The following is an 11,887-nucleotide window of genomic DNA, read 5'->3' on the forward strand; positions in this document are numbered from 1 at the left end:
GGTTGCGGGCATTTTGGGGCGTGCTGTAGTCAAAACATTGGAGTTATGTCAATGTATTGAATTAATTACAGAATACATATACCCAAAAACTGTGGAAACAAACATGTTGACAATGTTGGAAATGATTAGTAGGATCATTTTATGTATTGAAGTAAACCTTTGACACTTTCATCCATTCATAGGTTACAAATAAATCCTGATTCTTCAAGAAGTCAAGATGGCATCTAGTGTTACAGCTCAATCAGTGTTGGAGAAGATTAGTGTGGATCATCTGGAATGCTCCATCTGCACCAACCGTTTCAGGCAGCCCAAACTGCTGGACTGTTTGCATAGTTTTTGCCTGCAATGCCTGCAGGAGCTCAGACAGAGCCAAGATCCTAGTGGTACAAAGCTGACATGTCCTCTGTGCAGACGTGAAACCATGTTGAAAGTGTCTGGGGTTGCTGATCTCCCTAATAACTTTGCATTCAGTGCCCTGGTGGAGGAAGTTACAATGCAGGAAAAGCTTCTGGAAGGTCAAGGGTCAGACATCAAATGTCAAAACTGTGATGAGGAGAATCAGGCTATTTCAAGATGCGCAGACTGTGATCATTTCCTCTGTCAAGAATGTCAAAAGGCTCATGGGCGTATGACTGTTATGAAATCTCACAAAATTTATACACTGGCTGAACTTCGATCAGGAGAGATTGTCTACAAGAGTAAACTAAGAGATGAAGTTCCCAAATGTGGCAAGCATCCAGATCAGAATCTCAATGTCTACTGTAATACATGTGAGCAAGTCATATGTCTCATGTGTACTGTTCTAGATCATGAAAAACCAAAACACTCTTATATTGGCTTACCTGAGGCTTTTGAGAAATGTAAGAAAAAAATAGAAGAACTTGTTGCAAAAGTTGGTAAAAGCAAAACAGAACTAAGCACCACCATAGAGAAGACTTGCATATCTCGCAAGAAACTCGACATCATGTTTGCAAACACCAAAAAGAAAATCTCAGAAAAAGCTGACCAAGAGATTGCTAAGATCCGACAGGAGGAGCAGAAACTGTTAAAAGAGACTGACAGGATTTACAAAGAGAGAGTCGTAAAATTTGAAGCAGCTCAAGCCAATAACAGCAAAGAGGTGACACAGACAGACCATAAGCTGGAGGAGGTGAGACAACTCATGAATCAAGCAAGTTGCTGTGAGATTCTTGAACTTCAGCAGAAGCTCTTCCATAACCTCAGTGAATTGACAGGGAAACAGCCACAGCAAGTGCCTGACAAATTGAGCTTCATGGACTATGAAGATGATGAGAGGTCACTTGGGAGACTCATTCTGGAAGAAGAGCCACAGGCTGCAGCTAATCAATCACCAAGACCTGCAAGATCATGTGTGAAGGAGAAATGGGATCTGAAGACCGAAGTCAAGAACTTGCAATTAACAAATGCATTGATAGCAGATGTTGCAGCACTCTCTGGCAATAAAATAATTGTACTATTTAAAAATACATATTCTGGACACAGTTGTGCACTATTTACAGCTTCAATTCCCAATAGTCACCTTGAACAATCTCTTATCCCACAAAGGCTACAAATCAATGGCCTCACTAATGATATAAGGTGTATCGCAGTGAGCAAGGATGACAAGCTCCTTGCTCTAGATGGTCGAGTAGTCAAGGTCTTCAACAAGCAACATCAGCTCCTCCATCAGTTCACACCAGGTAGAGGGTCATACAAACCAACATGCCTTGCAGTGGATGACAGCAATCTGATAGCAGTGGGTTATGAAGGCAAGAAGGAGATATCTCTACACAACCCAGATGGATCCCTCATCAGGAGACTGTCTGCTCCAATGATTGGATATTATCTGACAATGTACAATCACCGCCTTATCTACACAACAGGCATGACCAAAAGGTTGGCATGTGTAGACTACTATGGTGCCAGTGTATTCTCAGTAGACATGACCAGCAACAAGCAGGGGGGTTGGTGCCCTACTGTTGTGTGCTGTGACAGTGACGGCAGCATCTTTGTTGCTGTGTATGGATATCCAACAGGTACCATTCTGCACTACAGTCCTGATGGCAAGTACATTGGATGTGTGATCAAGGGATGTGATTCTCCATATGGCATCACATTCACATCACATGGTGATCTGGCAGTGGCTGCAGGACAGTCTGTACTGATCTATCACCGAGATCTATCACCTGGTGGTCCAATAATGAGAGAAAAGGAATGACCCTTCACATTGTTTGCAAATAGGGCAGAGTGCACATTTTAAAAATGATAACAAACAAGAGGGAAAGTATTACCAAGAAGATGGAAGGTATACGACAGGGAAATTCAATTTTCTCAAACTCATGTCAGCAAATGCAAAGTCAATGCATGATGTGCTTTCCAAGTAAAAGATATAACCCTGCTCCTGTATGAAATGTAAACATTTCCTTAATATTGTTATTCGATTTTTCAATTTTGGGGGAAATTGTTGAGTTTAGATGAATGCAACTTACATATATGTTCGAATGAGAAAGATTTGGCACCTCTGTGTACATGAGACAAGTACATTACACGAGAGCAACTGAATGAAATATGTGTGATTTTTAACTAAAGTGATAGTTCAAAAGTAAATCATATGCAATCTCTTGGTTGTCTCTTTCACAGTACTTTCTGAGTGCCTCATCAAATTAATATTAGTTTCATTACATTTACAACCAAGTTGAAAATGAAAACCTTGTGCATTCTACTGCAATGATACATGGATGTTTGTAAATGTGGTTAATATAATGGATGTACATTTTTGTAGTAAAATCTTGTTTGTTTGCCTTTCTTAATGTGATTTTTTTTTAATACTGCAATAGAAGATATGTACATTCTATGAATTTGGGGTCCACTTTTTTCCTGTCCCTATACATCTGGCATCTACGATTTTGCAATAGAAGATGCGCTCCTTTATGTGTGTACTCTTCCTCCAAGGTTGTTTCTGTGAATCAAATGATCTACCCAACAAATATTAATTAGTTTGAAGTCATTCGTAATGCCAATTGAATGGCAAATTATACATTTCAGAGGTTACAGGGACAGGAAAAATGTCAGACTTTGGACCCTAAATGTATAGAATGACCTACTTGTGAAAGGTTCTGTATCATTACAATAATAGTTTAGTTTATTCCATAAATGATTGAGGCTTTTACTTCTTTGAATAAGTATTGGTTTGCTACATGCTGATAGACCAAAAAGTCTAAATGAAGCAATGAGCATTTGCTTTAATTACAGAATATCTCTCCAAGAGAACGCAGCTTCCATGACAACAATGGCATTTCAGCAAAGATCCAAAGTCTGTTATTTTACCAATCAGCATCTCACATACGTTTCAGCTGCATTTTCCACTGGGCATGTGTGACTCCTAGGGTTATTGCATACATAATGAGGGCTGCCTATTTTACACCGATGAAGCGACTCAAAAAGATATATTTGTATTTTATCATTTTTAGACCACTTAATTTGGAGGCCGTTGTTATTGTATCACTAGTTAGTTCATTCACTGTATATTTTGTTGAAGACATTTTTAAAAACGTTTTCTGAGAACATAGCAACAATGATTTTATGAAACAGCCGTCTTTTATCAGATGTCGTTTGTTTTATATTTAGGACCATTTTGTTTTTCGACAAAAGCATAACAGCAGTGGTTTCCCCAACATTTATACTTGTACATATAGTCAGGTGGCATATGGTCGGAATCGTGACCGACTGGTCCAAAGCACCAAACTTGGCAGATAGATTCTTATAGCCCTAGAGAAGATATTTAGAAGGGTGACACCTGAAATTCTTTTGGGAAGGGTGCATAATTTGCATAAAAGTTAATCCCTGCCGTGTTATATATTTATTCCCATATTTGGGTATATTTTTATTTTTTTATTTTTTTAAAAGTGTATTTTGGTGATTCTACTTGCATATTCTTACTTCAATAACATTTTGTAAAACATATACGTGACTGAATAATTAGGAGGACATAGTAAAAACCAAAATTGCTACTATTTTACCCTAAAGTTACGCGCATTTACCTTTCCTCAGATATCATCAACTAGGCTCGCCAAACGTGGGTATTGATGAGCTTCAAATTTCACAAAGTTACTTACTGACATAGTTACCCTAACAAAAATAAGTGGGAAATCAAGTGGAAATTGATAACATCTTGATGTTTAGCCCAAATGACCAAAAAAAGGCGAGAAAATGTGGTGTCCGTAAAATTGGGCTAGTACGGGAAGGATAACGTGGGGACTTGAACAAGTTCAACGAAATCCCCCTAAATAAGAGATTATTGTTGTTTACAATAAATTTAGTCTACGCCAAAACGTTTTCTCTCAACAATAATTTTGGAAATTTCCTTGAACTTGTTCCAGTGTTCCATGTTAGGCAAACCCTTCACCTACTTGTTAGCCTAAGTTTATGGGCACCTTGTTTTTTCCCAGTTTTTGTTTTCTGGGCTAAATATCACAATGTTATCATTGTTCACATGATTTTGCATAAGGTTTTAATAGGGTAACTGTACCAGTAAGCTACTTGTGAATTTGAAGTTCATCAATGCTGATGTTTGGCAAGACTAATTGATGATATCTGGAGACAAGGTAAATGCGCGCAATTTTAGGGCATAATAGTAGCCATTTTGGATCGTTACTATGTCCTCATAATTATTCAGTCACTTTCATGCTTAGGAAAATGTTATTCAAGTAAAGATATGTAAGTAGAATCCCCAAAATACACTTTTCAAAAAAATGAAAAATAGAAATATACCCAAATTTGGGAATAAATATATTACACGACAGGGATTAACAATTTATGCAAATTAGGCACCCTTCCCCAAAAGAATTTCAGGTGTCACCCCTTCTAAATATCTTCTTTAGGTCTGTAAGAATCTATCTGCCAAGATTGTGCTTTGGACCAGTCGGTCACGATCTTGACGAAAATTAGATCTAAGCCACCTGATTAATAATGGTAGAGGGGATCATCAAGTAATCAGATTTGTGAACACATTTTCCCTTGATTTTTTATCTCCTGATTTACTGCATTGAATATTGTCAACATGCTCTCAAAATATTTTGAGTATGTAAGGCCAAAAAAAAAAATATTCGGTCTCTGGTCAGACCAAAGTTCCAGAATTGACGCGGGGACGCAGCTTTTTAAAAGGTACCAACGGCGTAACTAGGGTTAAGCTTCAAGTGGGGCAGCTGGGGGGTTCATCAATTTGTTTTTTGAAAGAAGGGGGGGGGGCAAGGAAGGTAACATATACATTTGTTGTGTGCAATTCAAGATTTCAAATGGGAGTGGGGGGGGGGGGGGAGAAAACATGCCTCATAGTTACACCTTTGAAAGGTACACAGAAATATGGAATTCTAACATTATATCAGGTTTAACAGTCTCTTACATATTTACAATTAAAACTAGTTACGAACCAAAAGAAATATTTGGATGTTATCAACCCCCTTTAATTGCATAATGTTGCAGTCCACTCTTTGTTTTATAAATTGAAATGCAAAATGGTTTAGTAAGAATGAAGCCTTAACACTAGTCTGAGTATCACCATTGTATCAGCCTCTCTGTCTCTGGTCAACATCTGATATATCTACGCATGCAAATTTATTTGACCCCTACGCGCAAGCCATGAGTCAACGTGACATCATTTCATTCCGAAATCTGGACTAAGCTGTTGATTGTTCAATGTTGATACCATGTTTTTGTAATACAACAATGGGCATAGAGATCCAATAATACCCGACACTGGCTTTCAAAACTGTTAACATACAGGAACGCTGACCGTGGGTGAAACGTGAATGCGCAAGAGGGCATTCTCATTATGCCCGTTATTTAAAATACTATATGATGATAATTCAAAGTCACATCGCGTAACATATCGATATGATCCGCTTGACATAGGCTATTTTTTCTAACATAATTTACAACGTAAAAGCATAATATATGTCGTGTCTAGGTTTTATTAGATGTACATGACAACAGGTTACCAAATTAGACCCGATATAGAAGGTGCCCGCTGAATGGTCAGAATATTGAGGTCAATACGCAGTCTTGTTTTGCATTAATTAATCGCCGAATCTGCTCGCATATCATAGACCCTTGCTATGCATGAGGATATTTCATAGACTATCTTAGCATCTCCCTACAATTAAGAACAATCCACAATGCTGTGCGAGTGTGCCAACAAGTGTTTGCCTCAAGAGGCCACTTAGTTAGTATACTAACTTCTACAAAATGAACTTACCTGTACATGGGAGTACATTGGGGAATCTGTTCTTGTTTTTGCAGACAGGTTTCTTGGCTTCCTCACAGTCATTACGTGAATCTCCCATTTGAGCTAGACCCGAGTTTGCCTATGACAAACTCGGGTCGTACCTACCGATTTCAGATTCAGCAGCTTTCAACGCGATCTCTCTTATCTGATCAAGAGTTAACGAGCCGTGAACAGGTGGTGTATGGTGCCTCTGCCTGTGAGCTTACTGACAAAAAATATCTACCAAAGTCTACTAGGTTCTTGTTTATAATGTAAAGTATTTGGAAAAGTGTCAAAAGTTATTATGTGAGCAACTTTGAATCATAAAAATCGATCAAATATATCTCGAGATATCAAATAAGAAACAGTCCGACTTCAGCCATGCTCTTCAAGGTTTCCGTTATTTGACACCACCAGCTCATATGAAGATATTTTTTAGTAACTATTTCCATAAATGGTTAGAGAGTTCTGACACGAAAAACAAAAAAGAAACCAAGCTCTGAAACCATTACAATGAGCCGTGAAAATCGACATATATTTTCCAGTATGCATAATAATGGTCAGTTTTGAAGAGCGCCCCATTAGGAAAATGGGTACAAGCCCCCCCCCCCCCCCCCCACACTGTTGGATTTTACGGAGGCCAAGTGTTCGGGGATGTCTGAGTGCGGTAATATTGTCCCCCCCCCCCCCCCCCCCCCCCGCCCCACCCCCCGCCCCCCCACCCCCCCCACCCCCCCCCCCCCCCCCCCCCCCCCCCCCCCCCCCCCCCCCGGATATCAAAAGCTGGATAGGCCACTGTGTGGGATATGACGTTTTTAACACCCAAGGGCTGCATTTCGCCTCGGGTGCTATGTACAGGTATGGCCAACACATTACACACTGGGGCACAGGCTGCATTTTGCAGTCCATGTGCAGTACACACATCACCCATAATGAACTCACTTTCGATGCAAGAAACCTTGAAAAGGATTATTTACATGTTTTTTCTTTGCAAGGTTGAAACCAAAAGAAACAATGCTTCTTTGGGAAAATCTTTTACTTTAGAAGCATTTTTGAAAAACTTAACTAAAGTCATCACAAATATCTCATATTGCGATCCCATATCAAATGTCTCAATTGTAATTATTCATGCACAGTATAGACACTGTTCACAGTCTTCAAATTATCATGAAAATTCCTTTGGAAATGTGAAAATGAATATTATGTGTATAAGATACCATACAATGCTGTATTTGGGTTTAAAGATTTCCAGATTGGACTGACAGGAATAACCAACTTATAATATTCTATATGTTGTATTGTAATCTGGTGAGTGTCATACATACATTGGCATATAGGCCTATTCCCTTTGCTAAATAAATTTCAGCCAAATGTACAATCATGTACATGTAGGCCTATACAGTTCAACATATCACATATGTGTTAAATTCATATTTCCGCTTCAGTGTAACACAGTGACTGGAACAGGCCCATGGAAAATCTATTGTTACCAGAAACTGGGCCTTCAAAGGTGTTCACAAAATAACAAGACCTGTTGACTTGGCAATACAAGTTCAACTGTGTGACCTGTGATCCATTGCAGTCTGGTGTATTTATAGAATTGGGAATTTACAGGCAGTGAGCAATGCCACACCCTACAGACATTCCAGTCAATCCAGAGAGTGAGAATCCACCAAATAGTCCACCAGTTTCTTCATCAAACAGCCAAATTGATTGCAGAAATATCTTCTGACATCATTCAGGTATGTTTAGTTGAGAATAAGCTTGACAAATGTAACCACAATTGGCATAGGAATCAGTGCAGACATTTGACTACCAATTTGTACTTCAGTTTCCTTCTCTGATGCACCATGAACAGTGTGTTAAACCAGTCTGAAGAAGTTCATGAAAGCACGCAATGCAGAAACATGAATTCATGCATATGCACCTACATGTACCAACCACGCTATCAATGGATAAGTCCTATTTTTCAGTTCATATATACGTAAACAACTAACGCTTTAGGCCACATTTTTCATATTTTGGATTACAGATCCACTGATTTAAAAAAAAAATTCTTTGCCAATTGAAAAAACAAATTATACAATGTTTAGCCAATTTTTAATTTTATATTTCCACCAACATGATATAAAGCAATTGGCATTGTTGAAAAAGATTAGAGTATGAAAATTACCATTTACAATATCACTACACAGCCTGATGAAAACCGTCAGTTTCTCTATTAAAAGTTTCTCCATCCACACAATGTCCGCGTTTTTCTAGAAATACAGCAGGCACATTGGCAACTTCCGTGGCTACAATGTAGCAATACGGAACAAAACTGTGCCTGGTGAACCGGATATTGCACGTTTATCCTGATCGCAACCCGTTCAAGATCGGACGACTTCTGTATATTTTTCTCTTCATATTTTTTAGTTCAAGAATAAACATTTTATTTGCGACATTTGTGTCCAAAATGATTTTTTGAGAAGAAACATGAGTTGGAATTTCACTATCAAGTTTGATTTTACCGGTTTGCACAGGTGCAGGTTTGTTACCTATGAATGCTTATTACAACCATATCATCATTTGAAGTTTGAATACGTGTAAATCCTTAAGCTTTTAATTAATGTGCTTCATTTTCAGGTTAAACCCCTATCACATCAAACTAAACGGTGAAGATGGCATCCAATGTTACAGCTCAATCAGTGTTGGAGAAGATTAGTGTGGATCATCTGGAATGCTCCATCTGCACCAACCGTTTCAGGCAGCCCAAACTGCTGGACTGTTTGCATAGTTTTTGCCTGCAATGCCTCCAAGAGCTCAGACAGAGCCAAGATCCTAGTGGTACAAAGCTGACATGTCCTCTGTGCAGACATGAAACCATGTTGAAAGGGTCTGGGGTTGCTGATCTCCCTAATAACTTTGCATTCAGTGCCCTGGTGGAGGAAGTTACAATGCAGGAAATGCAATTGGAAGGTCAAGGGTCAGAGATCAAATGCCAAGCCTGTGATGAGGAGAATCAGGCTGTGTCAAGATGCATGGACTGTGATCATTTCCTGTGTCAAGAATGTCAAAAGGCTCATGAACGTCTAACTCTAATGAAATCTCATCAAATCTATACACTGGCTCAACTCCGATCAGGAGAGATTGTCTACAAGAGTAAGCTAAGAGATGAAGTTCCCAAATGTGGCAAGCATCCAGATCAGAATCTCAATGTTTACTGCGACACATGTGAGCAAGTCATATGTCTCATGTGTACAGTTCTAGATCATGAAAAACCAAAACACTCTTGTATTGGCTTACCTGAGGCTTTTGAGAAATGTAAGAAAAAGGTAGAAGAACTTGTTGCAAAAGTTGGTCGAAGCAAAACAGAACTGAACACCACCATAGAGAAGACTTGCATATCTCGCAAGAAACTCGACTTCATGTTTTCAAACACCAAAAAGAACATCTCAGAAAAGGCTGGCCAAGAGGTTGCCAAGATCCGACAGGAGGAGCAGAAACTGTTAAAAGAGACTGACAGGATTTATCAAGAGAGAGTCACAACATTTGAAGCTGCTCTTGCTAAGAACAGCAAAGAAGTGACAAAGACAGAGCACAAGCTGGAGGAGGTAAAACAACTCATGAATCAAGCAAGCTGCCATGAGATTCTTGAACTTCAGCAGAAGCTCTTGCATAACCTCAGTGAATTGACGGGGAAACAGCCACAGCAAGTTCCTGACAAGTTGACCTTCATGGATTTTGAAGAAGGCGACAAGTCACTTGGGAGACTCATTCTGGAAGAAGAGCCAAAAGCTGCAGCAAAGAAATCACCAAGACCTGCAAGATCATGTGTGAAGGAGAAATGGGAACTGAAGACAGAAGTTAAGAACTTTGAATTAGGAAATACATGGATAGCAGATGTTGCAGCACTCTCTACCGATAAACTACCTGTACTATCTAAAACAGATGTACTGTTTGGAGACAGTGGTGCACTATCTACAGCTTCAATTCCAAAAAGTCAGCAAGAACAATCTATAATACAAAGGCTACAAATCAATGGCCTCACTAATGCAAGGTATATTGCACTGAGCAAGGATGACAAGCTCCTTGTTCTAGATGGTCCAGTAGTCAAGGTCTTCAACAAGCAACATCAGATCCTCCATCAGTTCACACCAGGTAGAGGGTCAGACAGCCTACCAACATCCCTTGCAGTGGATGACAGCAATCTGATAGCAGTGGGTTATGAAGGCAAGGATGAGATATCTATACATAACCCAGATGGATCCCTCATCAAGAGACTGCCTGCTCCAATGATTGGGCGTTCTCTGGCAGTGTACAATCACCACGTTATCTACATAAAAAGCTGGGAAAATGAGTTACTGTGTGTAGACTACTATGGTGCCAGTGTATTCTCAGTAGACATGGCCAGCAACATGCACCTGGGTTGGGGCCCTACTGGTGTGTGCTGTGACAGTGATGGCAGCATCTATGTTGCTGTGTGTGGACATTCAACAGGTGACATTCTGCATTACAGTCCTGATGGCAAGTACATTGGATGTGTGATCAAGGGATGTGGTTATCCACATGGAATGACATTCACATCATATGGTGATCTGGTAGTGGCTGAAGAAGAGTCTGTAAAGGTCTATCACCGAGTGTAAGACAGATTAATTAAACTGGGGCTATCCAGTGTATCCACAACCACTTCCATCAGACATTGAATATTGTTATCACTGACAAAGAACTTTAATGTTCATTCCTTTAAATAACATTCTACAATACTGTATATTTGGTATATTTCTAAGGTCTTTGGTCTCTGTATGTGTTGAATCTAATACCTCAACCACTTCCCTTTTGGAAAATCGTGGACTTCAACACCCAGCCTACTTCCCATAAAATCTTTGATCTGGTGGCCCAATAATGAGAGCAAAGGAATGACCCTTCACATTGTTTGCAAATAGGGCAGAGTGCACATTTAAAAATATTATCAACGAGAGGGAAAGTACTACCATGAGAGGGCAATTCAATTTCCTCAAATTCATCTTAGCAAATACAAAGTCAATGCATGATGTGTGTTCCAATTATAAGATACAACCCTGCTCCCGTATGAAATGTAAACATTTCCTTAAATTTTGTTATTCGATTTTTTAATTATTGGGAAAATTGTTGAATTTAAATTAATGCAACTTATTTTTGAATGAGAAAGATTTTGCACCTCAGTGAACACGTGACAAATGTAAACACTCAAAAGCAACTGGATGAATGCAAGAGTTGAAAAGTAAATCACATGCAATCCCTTGGTTGTCTCTTTCACAGTGCTTTCTGAGTGCCTCATCAAATAAATATAAGTTTCATTACATTTACAACCAAATTGAAAATGAAAACCTTGTGTATTCTACTGCAAATGATACATGGATGTATGTAAATGTGAATAATATAATGGACGTACATTTTTGTACTGAAATCCTGGTTGTTTGCATGGGCGTTGCGAGGGGGGGGGGGGCAAGGGGGGGGGGGCACTTTGATTTTGTAATTGAAGATGCACATGATTTTGTAATTGAAGATGCACTCCTTTATGTGTGTACTCTTCCTCCAAGAATGCTTCTGTGAATCAAATGACCTACCCAACAAATATTAATTAGTTTGAAGTCATTTTTAATG

The 11,887-nt window shown here is 39.2% G+C and overlaps 1 protein-coding gene across 1 annotated transcript; it reads left to right on the forward strand.

Annotated features, from left to right (window-relative positions):
• Positions 1-8,922: 8,922 nt before the first annotated feature.
• Positions 8,923-11,568, forward strand: LOC119726881 (E3 ubiquitin-protein ligase TRIM71-like). Its single transcript, XM_038198735.1, has 3 exons — positions 8,923-10,243; positions 10,559-10,741; positions 11,543-11,568. Exons 1-3 carry the CDS (start codon positions 8,923-8,925, stop codon positions 11,566-11,568), a joined length of 1,530 nt encoding a protein of 509 aa, XP_038054663.1.
• Positions 11,569-11,887: the final 319 nt, after the last annotated feature.

The sequence above is a fragment of the Patiria miniata genome, unplaced genomic scaffold, assembly GCF_015706575.1.
Source record: "Patiria miniata isolate m_02_andy unplaced genomic scaffold, ASM1570657v1 HiC_scaffold_2, whole genome shotgun sequence".
NCBI lineage: Eukaryota > Metazoa > Echinodermata > Asteroidea > Valvatida > Asterinidae > Patiria > Patiria miniata.

Bases quoted from the DNA above. Each gene is read 5' to 3' on its own strand.
- LOC119726881 (XM_038198735.1), top strand. From the start codon at position 8,923: ATGGCATCCAATGTTACAGCTCAATCAGTGTTGGAGAAGATTAGTGTG. The intron at 10,244-10,558 runs GTCAGCAAGAAC...GTTCTCTGGCAG, and splicing joins TACAGCTTCAATTCCAAAAA to TGTACAATCACCACGTTATC. The intron at 10,742-11,542 runs GTGACATTCTGC...TCTCTTTCACAG, and splicing joins TGTGTGTGGACATTCAACAG to TGCTTTCTGAGTGCCTCATC.